At 36.0% G+C, this 18,822-nt stretch overlaps 1 protein-coding gene across 18 annotated transcripts in view; it reads left to right on the top strand.

Annotated features, from left to right (window-relative positions):
• Positions 1-18,822, top strand: part of SUGCT (succinyl-CoA:glutarate-CoA transferase) — a 338,050-nt gene that overhangs the window by 26,566 nt on the left and 292,662 nt on the right. For all 18 annotated transcript variants that reach the window (XR_014578981.1, XR_014578982.1, XR_014578983.1 and 15 more), the window contains one exon: positions 14,859-14,950. Coding sequence is in view for 15 of the 18 variants with exons in the window: in XM_083822414.1 (XP_083678540.1) it covers positions 14,859-14,950 (92 nt within the window). In the remaining 3 variants the exon portion in view is untranslated. The remainder of the gene's footprint in view (positions 1-14,858; positions 14,951-18,822) is intronic.

Genomic DNA, 18,822 nt, shown 5'->3' on the forward strand with positions numbered 1-18,822 from the left:
GAGAACAGGCACAGTTATAACTAGATATTCACATCAGGATGTTTGGAACAAGCCAGGAAACTACTGACCTCTTTGAATTCCAGACTACATGGTGTCAGTTGTTTGTTGTACAGTTCAGGATTGATACTTGAAAGAAACTTCATCATCAAATTTAATGATGATCTTGTTTTGAGGAAGGGTAGATCACAGTATTTCCTTGTAGATTTTAGATATGGTGAGAATCAAATACTTTGGTGCTTTTCTGCCCTGTGCTGATGTGCTCAGTTGTAATTCTCAGTGTAAACTACATGTTCACAAAAATTAACAACTGGCTCCTTTTGCAGCTTCATGGCATGCAGCAGAAACTATTGAAAGGGTACTATGCTTCTCACATGTAGTTATTCTGATATCTGAGGTGGCCATCTATAGAATCAAATTTACCAATTAAGACTATATTCGTTCTAAATATGAATTTCTGCAAGACTTGAGGATAGAGCTTTAATTTATAAGGCACAACGGTTAAATATTGTAGAGCCATAATCTCTCTTTCTCTCTCTCTCTCTCTCTCTCTCACACACACACACACAAAAAAAAAAAACTCGAAGTTAAAAAGTTATGCTTGTATATATGTTTGTAAATTGAGACTAGTTCTACCTATTCTGCTGGGGAGTAGGACAGTTTTTGAAGCTATCATTCCTTACTCCTTGTATTCACCAAATGAATAAAGTAGCCAAAATCTCTGATGTGACAATTTTAATCTCTACTTGTATTATACTGTGTTTGCAAGCAGAATTTCTCAATGTTTGGGTAAACCTTAATACAGAACTCTGCCTTTTCTACATTATCTCATGAATCCAAGATACCTGATTTCTTTCTAGACATCTAAAGAAATTTGTGTCTCATCTTGAAATATCTTTAGCCTTGTAGACATCATTTGAGTATCCAAATTGTCAATTTTTCCTTTTGGCTTATCCATCTGTTGTGGTTTAACCTGGCAGCAGCTAAACACCACACAGCCGTTCGCTCATCCTCCCCCCTCCCTCTCTGGGATGGGGGAGAGAAACGGGAAAGTGAAGCCTGTGAGATGAAATAAAGACAGTTTATTAAGACAGGAAAATAATAATAATAATGATAATAGTACTACTACTACTAATATGTACGAAACAAGTGATGCACAATGCAATTGCTCACCACCCGCTGACCGATGCCCAGCCTATCCCCGAGCAGCCGGCCCCCCACCCCGGCCAGCCACCCCTATATATTGTTTAGCATGACGCCAGATGGTATGGAATACCCCTTTGGCCAGTTTGGGTCAGCTGTCCTGGGTTTGTCCCCTCCTAGCTCTTGCTGCACCCCTAGCCTGCCCGCTGGCAGGACAGAGCGGGAAGCTGAAAAGTCCTTGGCTTGGTGTAAGCACTGCTCTGCAACAAAAAACATCAGCATGTTATCAGTGCTCTTCTCATCCTAATCCAAAACATAGCACCCTACCAGCTACTAGGAGGAAAATAAACTCTGTCCTAACTGAAAGCAGGACACCATCAAATGGAAAAACTGTTTTTAACGTTAAAAGGTAGAGAATTTTCTTATGCAAGGAAGTTAATTGGCAGAAATTCAGATGTCCAAATTCAGCTTTGATAATGCAAAAAAAAAAAAAAAAGGCAAAAACCAAAACAAACACAAACCCCCAACCCCAAAACAATTGTTCTTGTTTCTGTGAATGGAGAAATAATTCTTGTTGTTCCTAAGAACAAAGCAATCAATCACAATGGTGATACAGCGACAAATCAGTGGTAGTGTTACGTAGTACATAGTTCTGCAGATTTTTCTTTTTTAAAAAGTGAATTTTTGATGCCAGTCACAATGCATTTACATAACCCAACAGTGTTGTGTTGAGAAAAAAAAAGCTATCTGGAATGTGCTGATATAGCTGCGTTGCTTTTGTGAGCTGCCTGCCTCAGTCATTTGTCATGGTGTAGATGGTGTAGCAGTACGTGCTGTTAATGGATTTTCATTACTTGTTTAGAGCTAAAAGAAGATTTGTGTAAATGCAAAACTTCAGGAAAGAGTCTGTTAAGAGACAACCGTTGATTAAAGAAACTGCCCCCTAAGTTTCAGGGGCAATTCAGGGACTATCATGTTCTAAGGTTTTATGTCATTTTGGCATTCTTAAATGTTTGCTGCCTCTTGCAGAAAGTCACCTGTGATGTTCCCAAACCTTCTTTTGCTTGTCACAAACTTTGTTTCAGAATTCTGCTGCCTCAGGGCTGGCACTCTGTGGCCATCATTTCTTCCCAAAGTAAAATACTTAATATATGCAATATAAACTGCAGTCCTAACCACATGAAACTTAGTTTGTGTAAATGTATTTATTTATAAAATAAAGCAAATATTGTTATTTGGTAGGAATGAAAACAGAAGACTTTCTAGCAGTTGACTGCTTTATTCAGAAATGAGTTATGCGGGCCAGTGGGAGCTTTTAATTTCTTTTCCTAGCAATTAGTGTTAATTATTATCCTACTATATACAGCTATGTGAGTGGGTCATTCTTACTGGTGCTATATAGGGAACTTGATCTTGATTTCTGTTCCTTAAGAAGACCACCTAAATCTTCCCCGTTGTCTGTTTTATATCACAGGTGATATATTCACAAACAGGTTGTAACCTCTTCTACTTTTCTGGACACAAATAAAAAACATTGTGTGAGTGTGTTAGGCACAATAATTTTTTCCATGTTGCGTTTAGTGTCATATTTGGTGCTTTTTCTTAATATGGAGTTATTTTTTTTAAATAAAAAAAAAGCAGTAATCCTAATCACTCTGAGGAAGACTGGGAAACAGTGACCCCACTGTTAATCAAAGGCTTACAAATGGATGACAAACAATAGGATTACTTTGAATTGCTTTGTTGTAAAAAAAAAAAAACTTTTGTTTTTTCTCTTTTAAGGTTCATTTGTTTTGGAAGCTTGATTAATAGGATTTGAATTCTTGGGACTGCTGGTTATAATATTGTAAAGTTTTTCAAAATCCTCACAATTTTTTTTTTTTGGTTTTGTTCATGTTGTAATTAAGTTGGAAGTGTCAGCTTATCTAAGCACCTTAAACTTGTAAAGGCTTTCTGTATGCATTACCCTTAAACAGTTGGTTTGGGAATTGTCATATAACTTTACCACTCAGTTGTATCATACTCTGAAGATGAACCGTATAAAAAATTTAAAACTATATCTGCTTATTCAGGAAGTCTGTCAGCTGCAAACTGTTGGAAGCTGGGAGAGTACTCAAGAAAAATATTAGATAGGCTTATCCTGTTCATATTGGCATCTGTTTTTCTCCATTTCTGAGACAGAACATGTAGATAGCTGGGTCTTGAGACTGATCTAGTACATTTGTTCTTATATTCCTGTGCTATCCCGTGCTCTTTAGACAACAGCTAAACTTTCACACCCATTAGCACAGCTCAGACAGCATGAAGACAGATTCTCTGTGTTCCTGTCCCTCTGGAGCATTATCGATGGAACTAATATTGTTGCCCAAAATACCAATTGCAGGACTAAAAAGTCCCCCTAGCAGCACCTTTAAAAACAATTTTGAGAACATGAGTTTCCAAAAGGTTGCAGAGTAAAATGTGAACCATCCGGGCCTGACAGACGTTGCAGATCAATTTAGCTGGGTACCTCTTAATTGGAGGAAAAGCAAAATGGGCTTGACTTCTGGAGTCTCTTTGTAGTGGTGATGGCAACAATGCTTTTTAACCTGTTATACACAAAAACTGTCCACTCCAGTCAGAGGTGATTGAAATATGAATATCCCAAAGGTGCATTTTAAGAGTATTTCAGAATAAAAGCAAACGTTAATGATGCCACCTTGTGCAGGACTAATGTTAACCACATTAGTTGTTAGGATACAGGATCAAAGGATAATTTTCCTACTTAAATTATTGTTGTTGGATTTATCTGCTTTTTTTTTTTTTTCCTGGTTTCCCAATATATTAATTTTGCAAAGAGCTAACAGACCCATTCAAAGTGGGGAAGCTTCTGTAACATTCAGCTGGTTGACAAACTTCTTGGAACTGAGTGTGAGGCTGTTTTCTATACAACAGGCTTCTGTCAGCACAGCTGTGCTGGTTAGGAATGTGAAGAGGTGTGAACATTGACTGGTTTAGTTGTTTTGGCAGAAGCCATTAGCAACTATGCTATTATATTGGCAAAAGTTTTTTTCTTTTACTGGTAAAATTGATCTGCTCAGAATTGCGTTTCTGTAAGTGGTTTTACATTCTAGTATAAAGCATAATTTGTCCTGGAAAGTTACATTTGCATAAGCAGTGCTTTGCCAGTATATGGCGTACTGTTATCATTAGAGTAATGAAGGGCTCTGGCATAGACACAGAACAAACTTCCAAAATATATCATTAATACAAACTAATAAGAAAAGGTTGGAAGCTGAAAGGAGACATGTTGAAACAAAGTTTTCTGAGAAACTGATGGGAGCTGACAGGCCCCCCTCTCTGTTGGTGGGATTGGTATCCTTGTGTGATTCAGATCTGACGTGCACTTGGTATCCTTGTGTGATTCAGATTTGACGTGAAGGTACGCTTATTTGAGTGCCTCTAAGTCTTCGAGTTTGCGTGCTTCTGTCACCAGCACACCAGCAGCAGCTAGGGTGCATGTATTTTTGCTGTAAATGATTGAGCTAACCTTTTGCGCTTGCATTAAACATCTTAGCTGAAAAGCCGTGCTGTTTTTTTCCGCTACTGTTTCTCCAGTCACATGTAGCCTGAATGTCCAAAATATTGTGAGTTTAGAGAAATGGTTGAAACTGATTGCAGTTCTGAAACACTCTTGTGTTCCTGTTCCTTGTTCAGTATGAGAAATATATACAAACTTTAATGAACAAGTCATAAATCTTCCTTGCTTTAAAACTCAGTATTGACTTTCAGCTATGCATAGAAGTAGTGGTTTTCTTATGACTTCATGCTCATTGCTTGGTCTTTCATCTAAATGTAAGCACCCTAAAATTAGAAATATTTTGTATAAAATTTGAAACTTCAGGATTTTGGACTCTGTCCTAATGAAGAATACCAGAGAAGACAGCCTGTGAGTTGTAAGGTTTGACACTGGGTTAGTTTACAGTGAATGAAACCAGATTAGGCACTGAAATCCTGGGTATGAACAACATAGCAACGCAGTACAATTGTGGAGACACTTACTGATGGTTTAATGTTTATTTTTCAGTAGCTATTATACTTGGACTGATGCCTAGCTAAGTTAACAGAAATAAAGCTGGAAGATTTTAGGCAGCTTCAGAAGCCATGCAGTAGGCTTTTGTAAAGCTATGCTTATTGTTCTTGAGTTTTAATATTCTAAAGAGAAGACCCAAGCAAAGATCACCAAGCAGTTTTTGTTATTACTAAAAAGATCTCACATCTGGTTTCCAAAGAAGTTCGTTTCAGGAGACAGTCATGTCTTGTAACCCTCTTTTCTGCTTTGTTGTTTTATTAATTTTTTTTTTGTATGTGATAGACTTTCTATATGAGAGTTGCAGCATTTTTGTTTCTTTTACTGTTTAAAATGTTGAGGCTTTGAGATTTCAGCAAAATAATGGATCAGTATGACTTACTAAGATGATGCAAAGTTCCCATGTCTTTGTTGTTGGACTTCACTGTATTTTCTGTGGGTATTATTAGATTGGTAGGAAGACTGTAAGTAGCTGATGTTGACCTGAAAATGTTTCCTAGTATGCATGTGGTCTTCATTACTTCTGTTTTTAAAATACCGTGATAAAATAAATCCCTTTGCCAGTAGCTAAAAAAGAAAAAGAAAACAGTTTTGGGTGTAGAAGACACAAACTGTTGAAAAATAGTCTGTATTTTGTCATTTACAGAAACCGAAATGGTGGCAGTATCTGGCACTTTTCCATGTGCTTGAACATTAAAAGCATTCTGTATCCCTGTGTTTATGTCAGAGTTGGCTGAAACCCACTGATCTGCAAGTTGTCTTGTAGAGAAAACTTTGTCATTAGAAGTTGTAGATTTTACGGCAATGTAAGGGTAATGAGAACAGGACTGTGCAAAACAGTCCTCCCATAAGTAAAAGTTCTTGTAAAGGAAAGAGAATAATCTGCTTGTGACGCATAGGACAAGAAGTGATTGTTTAAATGTAAATAAAAAAGACTCATATTAAAAGTTAAGAAAAGCACCCTCGTAGATAGAAGGCTTTTTTGCACTGGAGTAGAGTCGTTATGGATACTGCAGTCAGAATACAGGTACGTTGTGGTTGTGTCTTGCAGCGAACCATGACCATCTTTTCAAAAGAATGGTTGGGGTTGGGAAGAAAAATTTTGTAACTTCTTCTAAGACAGTACATCTTTCATAAGAATTCAATGGAGCTACAATTACCAGATGCTTGCTTACACAAAGCTATATTCTTTGTATGGTAAGACGGGTTATCAAGTATCATAGAATCGTAGAATGGTTTGGGTTGGAAGGGACCTTAAAGATCATCCAGTTACAACCCTCCTGCCATGGATAGGGATACCACCCACCAGACCAAGTTGCCCAAAGCCCCATCCAGCCTGGCCTTGAACACTTTCAGGGATGGGCATCCACAGCTTCTCTGGGCAACCTGTTCCAGGGCCTCACCACCTTCATAGTGAAGAATTTATTCCTTATACATAATCTAAACCTATCATTTTTTAGTTTAAAATTATTACACTTTGTTCTGTCACAACGCTCCCTGAGGAAGTGTCTCTCCCCAGCTTTCTTGTAGGCCCCCTTTAAATACTGCTATTATGTACCTGCTCAGATAATATGATGTACGATTGTCAGATTTTTATTTCTCTCAAATTAACTTCATTGCAGTTTTGAAAAATTTCACAAGGTGATATCTCAAGATGGTTAGTGTTGTCTAATTAAAGGTTTGTTCAGTTGTTCGGACATTCTTTTTCTGGTATCCTGTTGTATGTTGTATATCATTTCTTTTGAAGGTGTTTCTCATCAATGAGATATGAGTCAGAGAACTTGATTAGATTTTACCTGTGTTAAGAAAATCTTTGTAGAGGAAAAAAAGCTAGGTTGTGCAGTTTTCCCCTGCAGATACTTACTCTATGAAGGCAAAGATTCTTTTCACATATAACTCTTCCTTAGAAGGCAGCTGGAAAAATCTATTGTTAGAAAAATATTCAAGTTAGGCAATAAATAATGAGTTGTTGAATTAACCAGTTTAGCTGTTAGCTGTTTAGTAACCATATGCATTTACTTTTTTTTTGGTTTGCGTGTTAAATTCCTGTGAATGATCAGTAACTATTGTATGTAATGATGCATAGTTTAATCAAGGAATCTGCTATCATTAAAAACAGTAGAGCTTACTTTCATATGTATTTCCAAGAAAAGGCTCTTTCAAATTTTCTTTTTGTTCATGTAGGCTCTAATGTGCATATATGTTACTGGATCCTTTTGCCTCCATCTGATCTTTCAGAGCAGTTCATTTAAACTTTAAGCTGGGATTTACACTTTCACTATGTTTAAAAAAAAAAAAAGTTGTATGAGGACTGCAAATTATATTCAGTTTACTGTTTGTGATGTCAGAAATCAGAGAGCTCATTCTTTGAACTAAGAAAGGATTGAGCTTATATTTATACAAGTAAAATGTACGTAAACCTAATGTAAAGCTATAATCAGACTCAAACAAACAAAAAACAATGAAGTTATTATGTTGGAAGAAAAGCCTGGAATTTTAATAATATAGTGTATTACATATAACCTAATCCTCTTCAGAAATTAAATACTTAGGAACTAATTATTAGAGATTTGCTTTGGAAAGTTTTGAGGAAATGTTTGGAAAAAAAAAATCATACTGATTTTGAGCTTGTTTGACTTGCTTTTCTAGCTTCAACTTGTAGTAATTAATGTCCTGTGAGGAACTGTATATTTGAACTTAGAGGGAGAGTTCATAGTTATAGCATGCAAACTCACATGTATGTCCAGAGATGGATGCAGTGAAGTACTCAGTCAAGGTTTGTTTCTTCCAGTGGATGTGGCTGCACAAAAGTATAAGCAGTCACACCAAGTGAAGGTCTCTTGAGACCACAACTACTTTAGAAAGAATGTTGGCTGATTCAGGTGAGAAAAAATTGTGTAATTAAGTAGTTACTTTAAAATTCTTTCAGAGTCATGGGATAATCATGTACTTATCAATTACTGTGTACCCGTTGCTTTGGTGTTGATAGCTCTCTGACACTGTACTGCTTGCCCACAGCATTAAAAATGTTCATGGAAAATGTACTCCACAGCCGCTTTCTAGTTCTATGCATTTTTTCACTACAGAAACAGCAAGATTGTTTGTATCTGTTGAGCTGAAATATGACATCTTTCTGTTGAAAAAAATCTTTCCCTTGGCTTATTCCCAACATTAGCCAGGGGTTTGTCCCAAATGTTCCTTCTCATACCTTGGTAGATGTAACAAGGTAGAGGCAGGTGGGTGGGGTGAGGAGGACTTAAAGCAAAGCAGGTGGGACAACACAGAGGTTCATAGATGTAGTTCACCTCAGGACTTAGCTAGTTTCTGTGGAAGTGTTATGACCTGGATGAGTCTGAGGGAATGGTTGTGCTGTACAGCTTGGAGTAGTTGACTTTACTATTTTAAAATTAGCTGTTACAATGTAAGTATTTGGAGTCATAAGATCAACTGTATCTGTATCAAGCAGGGTGCAAGGAGTGAGTTGTTACCTTTATGAGCATGTAGCTAGGAATATTTGTATTAACCCAAAACAATGGTGGGGAATTTAGGTTTGTCTGAGTCTCCTTGCGAGGGGGAGTTTGAGTACTTAATCCAAGTGTCTTTTAACAGGTTAAGCTTTTAATTGAAATTTTCGTTTCAGAAAATAGGCACTGAGTTTCACTTGATTCCCGAGGTCATGTAGAAGAACACCTCTACATAGATTGGGAAGCCACTTCTGCCTTGAAATTCAGAGTATGACAGTTAAATTTCAGCTGACGTGGTTACAAAAATAAAAGCAATAAGAGCATCCTCTAGGTGATTACAGTTTAGGTTATGGAGGCAACAACTGCTTTCTCTTAGCTTGTTTGGCATGTTGAAGGGCTAGAAAACACATTCAAGGAATTTGCAGACCTGATTACAAGCCTGTTGAAAACCAGACTTGCATTGTTTGAAACTGTCTGTGGCTGTGTCCCAGAAGTGTGGTTGGTGTTTTCAGAGGAGTTGAGTGAGGCTGGGTACCCGGAACACATGAAAATTGAATGGAGTTGGACAACTGGCAGAGGCTAATGTTTGTCCCCTTCTCGTCTTTCAGTATCTAAATCCTAGCAGAAAGTTCTGAATTTGATTTAATCATTTTATCTTTGCCTTCCAATTTATAACACGTGACATTGTTTAATACAGGACTAGAATGTTTAGATCCGCATGTGTAAAAGCAATAAAGTAATTGGTATACTGTGCACATTCACAGTCATCAACGGGGAAATGAAATGTATTTATCAGATTTTGTTCAGATTTTATACTTGCTGACTTGAGTTTATTTTTTACTCTTTTCATCTCTCCTGACAGTTTGCTCTGACTTCACCTTTTTCATATCAGTTCTGATCTCCTGTAAGCTTGCCTGCCCAGGAAGTTGTACTTCCTTTCCTTCTGACCAACACATGGCAAGCATTTTCCAAGTCGTTACTCGTTCTGCAAACGTCTTTGGCAGCTCTGACATTGCAAAGTTTCATATAATGCGTCTGTTAGATTTTGGCTTTTCTCATTATAGTGAATTGCTTGTGTTCTTCTGCTTGTTTGATTAATCTTTATTAAGTAAAGATGTAAGCTGTCTTTAATTGAATGTTTTCTTTTGGCAATAGAACAAGTCAAAAGGTGTTTCTCATTAATTTGTTATTCAGCAAGGATAGCCATCTATCTGGGTTGAATTTGTGACAATGTTTAGTCCCCATTTGTAGAAATGCCGATGTTGAACATATTTTTCTATGTTTTGCTCAGAATATCCTATACAGGCTGACTTTATAATGTCATTTGTCATGTGGGAATTGAGCTACAGGGAATTGGTCTGTGTTGACAGCATGTCTCCGTGTTGTTTTTCTCTCTCCTTTTAGTACAATGTGTTTTATATTTTGTCTTATAAAGTTTTATCATGCTATCAAATCACGAAGAAGTGCAGAAATAATGGCTTTTGGTTTTCTCTAGTGTATGATTCAAATATTTTGGACAAAGGTCATCATGAGAAATGCTGACCTTTCTTTTTATGAAACAGAGTAGCATATTTGGACTTTCCCGTAGCAGTTAATTGCTAGGGCATCATTAGCTTGAAAGCAAATGGTATTAAAGAAATGAGTGTGTTGCACTAGTACTTTTTCCTCTCTTCTAGTTTCTGTGCTTTTAGTTATGCATTATTATTTTTTTTTTAAACTTCTTTCTCTGTTGCTTTTTGGAAGGTGCACGCTGTGTTTAAGTGACCAGTACCCTGGGAAAAGTGTTAAAATTAATCAAATATGAATCAATTGTACAACAACATCAGAAATGAAGAAGTATTTTTGTTAACCCTTGTAAAAATCCCAAATGAATCAAAGGTTACCTACATAAATATATATATATTTTTTTTAAGGTGATTGTCATTTAAGTGATGATACTGTAACACATTGGTGTCTGTTTATCCCAGATGCTTGCATGCGGCTCCTAGTTGAACTGTTTTTATACACGTTAGGAATTCTGTCATCATATCATCAGTAACTCCTAAGTAAGCAAACGGAGTGTCCAAATGCATGTTCAGAATGCGACTTGGAATAGCATGAGATCTACAGACACATGGAAGTTCGTCTGGGACATAGTTGTTTATTTGGTTTGCCTGCTTTCTTAAAATTTATGAAGAATGCCTGCCATAAATGTAGCTAAAAATCCCACTGTCATCTGGCAAAAATGAATTAAAGCTATGTTGTAGCTGACATGGTATTATAAAACTAAACCTGGGAAGATACATTAGTCTGTTTTTCTAACAGAGTTCATTTTGGACACAGTTTTTGCTAGCATTTTTGAATTTAATGTGACACTTTTGAGCATCTGGCATTTGGCAGCTTACTAATAATACTTTTGTGCAGTCTAACAGCTTTTACCGTTATTGAATTTTTCCTAATCTTCAGCCTGACCTTTCTCACTTCATAATATTTATTTCTGTCCCAGAACAGAATTATTTAGGGTGGATTCCAAAGCAGAGTGTGTCTCATGTGATGAATATATTCTAACAATTTTGATTGTATTTAAGTGGATAAACTAGCAGTCGCTTGTTATGACATTGGAAAGTTTGGGAAAAAAAATAATGCCGTATGATGCCTGTAAATATTATCATTTTTTCCTGTGGTATGTTTTAAAGCTTGAGAGCCATCACATGGCACTCGTACACTAGTCACAGAAATGATTACCTTCATGGTGTCAGAGGTGACTTCTGTTTCACACTAATTGGCCCCATTTCATCAGAGCAGGAATGTCGCTCCAACTCTGAAGTAGCAGCTAAGTTTTATTTCCCATTAAAGAATGCTTTTATTTTATTAGTTCTCTCTGATCTGACTAGAAAAATCTGGGGAAAAGAAATAGTCTTTCCATTTGTCACCAATTGTTGCAATGTATTAACAATGGTATAATTTAATCAGATAATAGCAGCAGTCTCACCTCTAGCTCTAACTTGATGGATGTATATTGCCAATATTTGTGGGAAACTTGCTGAGACTCACTTTACCAAATAAATCTGCAATCAATTGCAATTAGTGCATTGCATAAAGTCATTACTTCTGTAATGCCTCCAATGAGTGATGAGAATCTTAATTTCTGAGTAATTTAGTGTTTATTTTGATGTAATTATCTTCCAGTTTTGCTACATAAATAATTTTTAGGCATCTTGAGCTTTCTCTTGTTGCACTATATTGAAGATTTGATCTTCAAGCAACTGCAGGTGTTTTAGAATAGCTGTGAGCTGCATTATTATTCCATCTTAGTTGCTTTTTCATTTCATGCATTAGTTTATTCAACTTTAATTGTAATATGCCCCCAAATTTGGTGTGTGTGTGTCAGTGAGGGGAAGATAGTGGAAAAAAGATGTATCCTTTACATCATGTTAAGTGTGTCTCATTTTGAATATTCATACAATGTATGTTATGATGCTGCATACTAACAAAAAGAAATGGGTGGCAATCTTAAGTTAAGGATATTAGGATATTCTCTCTGTAATATTTCAACTGCAAATTTGTCTTCAGCCACATGGGAAGTTCTGAAAAACTGTGGATGTGAAATACATCCTCTAAGGCCACTTTTCCATTCTTAACTTATGTATCACAAGGGATACAGGATTGCCTGTGCAAGGCTATGGCATTCGCTTTGTAAATACTTTCCATAAAGGCCTTTGTTTCCTTTAAGTTGACACAAGGTAGCCAGCACAACTTGTTCTTTCATATTTGTCTCACATCCTGTTCATTTTAAGATACTCTTTCGTATGCAGAAGATAGGCTTAGCTGAAGGCTCAACACAGCTCTAGGAAGATGTAGGTGGAAGTGATTTTGCTGAATAAAGACATGGTCCTTTTGTGGACATTTGCAGTTTGCGCTCTGGTGGTTTCAAATGCTTGCTATACAGGTATACGCTTTGAAGATGGCAATTCTTAGGAAGCACTCGGAGATCTGTCTGGGGGTTACCGTGTCTTGTGATCAGTTCAGCTAGTTGAAAGTTTGTGTTCTCCTTCAAGCTTTATGTATGTGTATTCCTATTTTTTTCTAAAACATCTGCACTGCATTGTTTCATTGACCTGTGTAGTTTACTCAAATAATAATGTTCAGCCTTTTTTTTTTTTGGGGGGGGGGGGGGGGGGGGGGAGGATTATGAGATCTTTCATTTTCAGAAATAGATCTTTCACAGTTAGATGGCTTCCTTTTATTCCAGGCATTTCTGGGCCAAGCTATCTACAATGACAATAGATTTTTGTCCTCACAGTATCGTTGTCAACTTAGACTTTAAATTAAAACCAGAATAATGTATTTTTTCCTTTTAAATTTATTATGACCTTTGAAAACCAATCAGACACACCTTTACAACCTGTGATTTTAACCAGAAAGATGTCAAATAATCTTTTGTGTCTTGAAACCAGGCTGTTGTCATGTGTGGAAAAGAACTTAAAATCTACATTTCTAAAATACCACTAGAAAAATGTGTGAATTATTGCCTGTCACCTTTCCTGAATTTAGTGTTTAAGGGATGGGTGTTTGTCATTACCAGAAGAGCATTGCAAAAACTTTATAGTTTTTCTGTCTACATACTAAATGTTTAATTATCAGATGTTTTCTGTTTATGAAAATGTTTTTGTGAGCAGATTTGTTGAGATGTCTTTTCTTTGTTAATAATTGAGGTCAGTGCATAATTTCTCACTTACTTCAACATGCTTTTCACTATTCAATTAAAGTTCTTTTGAGTATATTTTTTATTGAGCAAGATTTTGTTTTTGAAGTGGGCCCACACATATTTAAATGATTTTAATGCTACAGTTCATCTCAATGAGATAATGGTATATGCTTAGAGCTATTCAGAGCATTTTGGGGTGGGTTCACTATTTTATTTGCAAATCCTGTTACGCTTGCAAATCAACACACTATTACGTTTTGTAAACTTGAGTGCGTAGGTATAAAATGAAAGGTCACTAGTTGCTCTTTAGGATCTTCCAGTTAGCCAGTGCCAGAGAAACAATTTTTAATAAGAGTGAGTAAACTGGCAATTTTTTCTTCCCTCTTTCGATTAGTGAAGTCAATAATATATAAATTTGACCATAAGAGAAGTGTGAATCCTTTCTTCTGAAATACTTGTTTTGAGGCTACATCGATGAAGTCTGTGTTGGCTGTAGTATCCTGATATCCCTTGTAGTATTGAGTGCAGAAGCTGAGTTCCTTCTCAGCCTTGAACAACTGGGATCTGATGTCTCCCAGAAAAAATGTCCTAGCAGGAAATTAGGATATTCTGTAGTACAGTGAGGGGAATTGATGTGTTTGTTGGATATTGCTTTTCTTTGTATTATTTACTAAATACTGGGGTAGTAAAATACTTTAACCGCAGTTCGGAAATGATGATTATTCTCTTGCGCTGTACATTAGGAGTCATGTGTGAATTTTGTACTGTACTAACAGTTTGCTCCTGTAATTGGGGTATTTCTGCTAGAGATTTCTGAAAAGAGAAAAGAAAGCATGAGAGTAGCTTTTGAATTTGTTACCTCTTTAAGGAGGAGGAGAAACTTAAATCTTTGACTTCTAAAGGCTCTGGGAATTTCTATTAGTTTAAATAGTAGAAATCAAACATTTTTTGATACCCTGTTGACTTCTGCCCTCTGTGCTGATGTTCACTATTTCCATAAAAGGAAGAGCAAAAAGAAACCAGCCATGACGCTTTGACCACTGTGTCATTGCATTGTACAGGCATAGTGCATTTACAGTCTCCAATTTCAGTCTAAAATTATTAGACTGAGAGGTGGTAATACCTGGAAGGGAGACAGAACTGATATCTGGATTTGGTAACTTCTTCAGCTGGATCTTCCTGATGTAGGAAGATCTTCTCAATGAAGATTTTTCAATAGTTGTTGAAAGAACATAATGAAGTAAAGAGGAGATAGTAAATCTATCCAGAATTAGGATCAAAATCCTCCTCATCAAGCACATTAATAAAACAGCCACTTACTCTTAAAAATGTGCAGGAATAAGTAGAATACAATAACATGCATTGGTTGTACAGTCTGGACAACTTGTGAACAGAAGCTGATGAGAAATATTAATTGGTTCCATTTCTTTTCATTCTAAAATAATCGAGGACAAGTAGAACACTTATTGAATTACTATTTGCTCTTTTTCTGTTTTAGGTTATGGTCAGACTGGTCCAATGGTTCAGAGAGGTGGATATGACTCAATTGCAGCTGCTGTTTCTGGTCTCATGCATATCACAGGGCATGAGGTACAGTGCTCAACTTTTAAACTTAATAGAATCTTTGACATACCCTATAGTGACTAGTGTATGGAGTAAAATAGTCTATGCTAACATATGTTATGCATGCCCTCCACAATCCAACCAGGTCGTATTTTTGTGAATCTAATAAAATGATAGTACTTATGCCCTTGAGATATCTCATGCCACGCTTGCAAAACCAATGCCAAGGCCTGAGAAGCAGAAAATGGAAGAAAAAGGGTGTCCTAAATTTTTGGTGAACGAGTTATCAATAACTTATGGTTATTATAACTTATCTGTTAAGCGACTTGCAGACACTTCAAGAGCTATAATAGCCACATTGTTGACTCCTGGATAACGAAACCATACTTGTATAGGAAGCCTCACCTGTGCTTTGATATAGTGAATACACCAGCCCCTTAAAGAGGGAATTGTGAAGCCACGCAGATAACTCTGGCAAAGTATCTTTTCAGTCATCTTGCCCAAAAATACCCAGAGACATGTCATTAGTGGCTCTGGAAAAGCTTTATGTGCTGCTATTCCCACTGATATCCAAGATCTTTGTTAGCTGCAGCAGTGCAGGAAGCATTACAGAGGTAACTTAGTATCTGGATTCCAGGAATACATAGAACGTGTGTCTTTACCTTAGAGAAAAATGCTGGTGAAATAGGCATTTACTTAAGCCATTTTGAATCACCTACAGATGCAGGGAATGTGGTCTCCAAATGTTATTTCTTAAGTGAGGTAGTACTACAAATCTGTTCTCTGTGTCATAAATACTAGATAGTCCTCTCTGCTCCTGATAGTCTGGAACCAGTAGTGCAGATCTTTGTAGTATGACACTTGCATGCTCTAAATAAACAAGGAGCTCAGCGAGTTTCTGTACTTAGTGTCAGATATTCATATTTATTGAGTGGGTTGTTGAAAGCTGACCACAGATGATCTAGACATTACTTTAGGACTGATATTCTGCCAGTAGATTTGTTTTCTCCTGAGAACAATGGCAAAACAGCAGAATGCTGTGCTCCAGACAATTATTGTTACCAGTCGTCTTTCTAAGGTGGAGCATTATTTGACTGAGGAAACTGAAATATCTCTTGCCTAGTGTCCTAAGACCACCCATTGCTGCTATGTTAATGCTAGATACTCATAGAGTGTTCCATCTCAAAACACAAGAAAATATAGCTGAACGTGCTCCTCACAGATACTTCCCTTCTGATGTGTAAGGCACATATATATTAACCAATGATTGAGCACAGTAATTCTAGAGTTCAGTGCTTCTAATACAATACCAGAAACTTCATGCCCACTTCAAAATGTACTGAACAAGGCTAGGTGGAAACATAAATTGTTAGAAAAGGGCAAATATTATTAGTACTGGCTAAATAAAAGGGTATGGAGAGTGTGTTAAAAATGTTGAGGGGGAAAACAAACAAACAAAAAACAAACAAAACACAAGACTCTTGTAAGGTTTTTAAATATGTAAATGACAGAAAATATAAGTGTTATGAGAGCAGTATTCCTCCATGGCATTTATGGAGGTGGTTTTAATTAAAAGGTTGTGTTAAGACCTACACTGGGAATCCAGATGCTTGCATCACCTCACCAGGACTTGAGGTGATGTAATCAAGAGTCATTTAATCATTGTTGGTTTCATCTATTCACTGGGAGCTTTTAACAATTCATTCAAACTTAGTCATTTTCTTGCATGATTAAAATAAACATGCTAAAAATTGCTTCTTATTTTTATTCATTTGAAATTGGTCATATATTTTATCAGTTTCTAAAAAACATTTTCTGATGTATAGATGGACAGTTTTGTTTCAAATACTTAAATAGTCAACAGCTCCAAAGATTCAAGTGTGTCTTTTGTTGTGGTGAAAATTGACCAAAATGTTTTTAAAATCACACTGTATGCTTGCTTAAAATTTTACTGTTTAAAGTGTTATTTTCAAGTAAAATTCCCATGTTCTATATTTATACATGTGCCTGATTTTGTTGGAATTCAAACACTACCAGCTCTGAAAAGGGAAGAAAAAGCTTATGTCAGTCAGCATGTAGAGAAATGGCCAAAGAAGAAAAAAGAATTTTGCTCACTTCTGTGATTTTTCCTCTATTAAAACTTGTTGTTTGTTGACTAGATAATGTGAATTTGTATACTGAAAATAACATGATGATCTGAAGTACACCCCAGTAAACTAGATTATGATTTTTTTTTTCCTTACAGTAAATTGAAAATGTTAGTCTTGTGAACTGGTGAAAAAAAGAAATAAAAGTTAGAACAGATGATGTTTTTGTATTGGCTTGTGGTGTAGCTATTCATAATCAGCACAATAACATCAGTATAACGGTGCTCTGTGGAAACTTTCTTTTTGTAAACAAGCTGTTCAGTCTGCTTGCAGGACAGTCTTAGAGGTCTTAGCTGCAGTAGACAAACTATGAGGTTGTGCAGCAGAAACAAAACATCTGCATACATCACCGAGGGGCTTAGTTTTAATGTGTATTAATACATATGTAGAGCTCCTCATGAAGCATTTTAATAATAGGATACTAAAAGTTATGTTCTATATCTGACATTTTAAAAATGGATAGAATTTATAGCAACATGAATTTTAGTTTAGAGACATTCCATATTGTGAGTTTGACTTTATTCCAGCCATCTGGCTGCTGATTTAATGTCTAAGAAAGCAGTTTACTGTTGCAGATCACTGAACTTTCTTGGGTACTAAGCGGCCATGCCTCCAGTTAGTAAACTCTAAATAGTATTCCATGAAATCTATGTATTACCAACACAGGGGTTCGAGTAAAACTTCTTCTGTGACAAAATGATGGTTTGTAACATTCTTTTTCCTGCAGTACTTTATATAATACTATCTTTGAGGCATTAAAGAGATCACAGTGGAAGAAACTAAGAAGAAAGTTTCTGACTAAAACGAGTATTTTTTTCAGTTACCTTTTTGTTAAGGATATAGCGAAGGAAGAAAAAATATAATACAAAAGTGGAATGTACCAAAAATACAGAACAATATCACATTTGGCACACAGTATAAAACTCTTGAATACAAGATTGTGCTTTTTTACATGATTTTTCAAGATCTGAGAGAAGATTCCCTCATAAAGAAATCTTGTATGTCTTTTTCACTTCTTTGCTAAGAAATAGCTGCTACTGAAATAGTGCTGACTATTTTTGAAAGATTTCCAAGCAAACTTCTGAATCTTGAAATCAAACTGTCTTTTGCAATATTGCAATTAAAGGCACAAACTTTGTGCTAGTGTTTTTGCTGATCATACTAGTTTGTGCTAGTGTTTTTGCTGATCATACTAAACCAAGCACATTCAGTGTAGAGCAGAATTGTTATCTTTAAACTGTATTTTCATGTGTAGATAGGGGGACTTGCATGGAATTCAAGCTGTTGTAGCTTGTTCAAGCTAATGTATTTGACTACCTCTTTATTAGAAATGTTATGACACCTGTAAAATCCAAAATTCTGGTATGTATGAAAATTTACAAGCAACAGAGTGGAATCTGTTTTGTGTAAATCTGTACCACAAATGCATTTTGAAATGAAAGTTGATGCTGCAGGCCAGATTTTTTTTTTTTTTAACATAAATTAAAATATGCTAAAAGGACTGAGTTTACACTAATGACACTTTTATTGTCCTGGAAGACATAATTTATAGATACTTTATTGGCTAAACACCACATTCAAGTTTTGTATTTGATGAACAGAAAGTTTGTACTTTAACATATTCAGATATATTAGTGTCAGATGAATATTCCTTTGAAAATTTCAGTGACTCATTAGGGCAATAACTTGTACATAATTAAATGAAAAACAAGTTGGATGCAAGTTCCCTTTAGATCTCTAAGTGGATCATTA

The sequence above is a fragment of the Anser anser genome (assembly GCF_964211835.1).
Source record: "Anser anser genome assembly, chromosome: 2".
NCBI lineage: Eukaryota > Metazoa > Chordata > Aves > Anseriformes > Anatidae > Anser > Anser anser.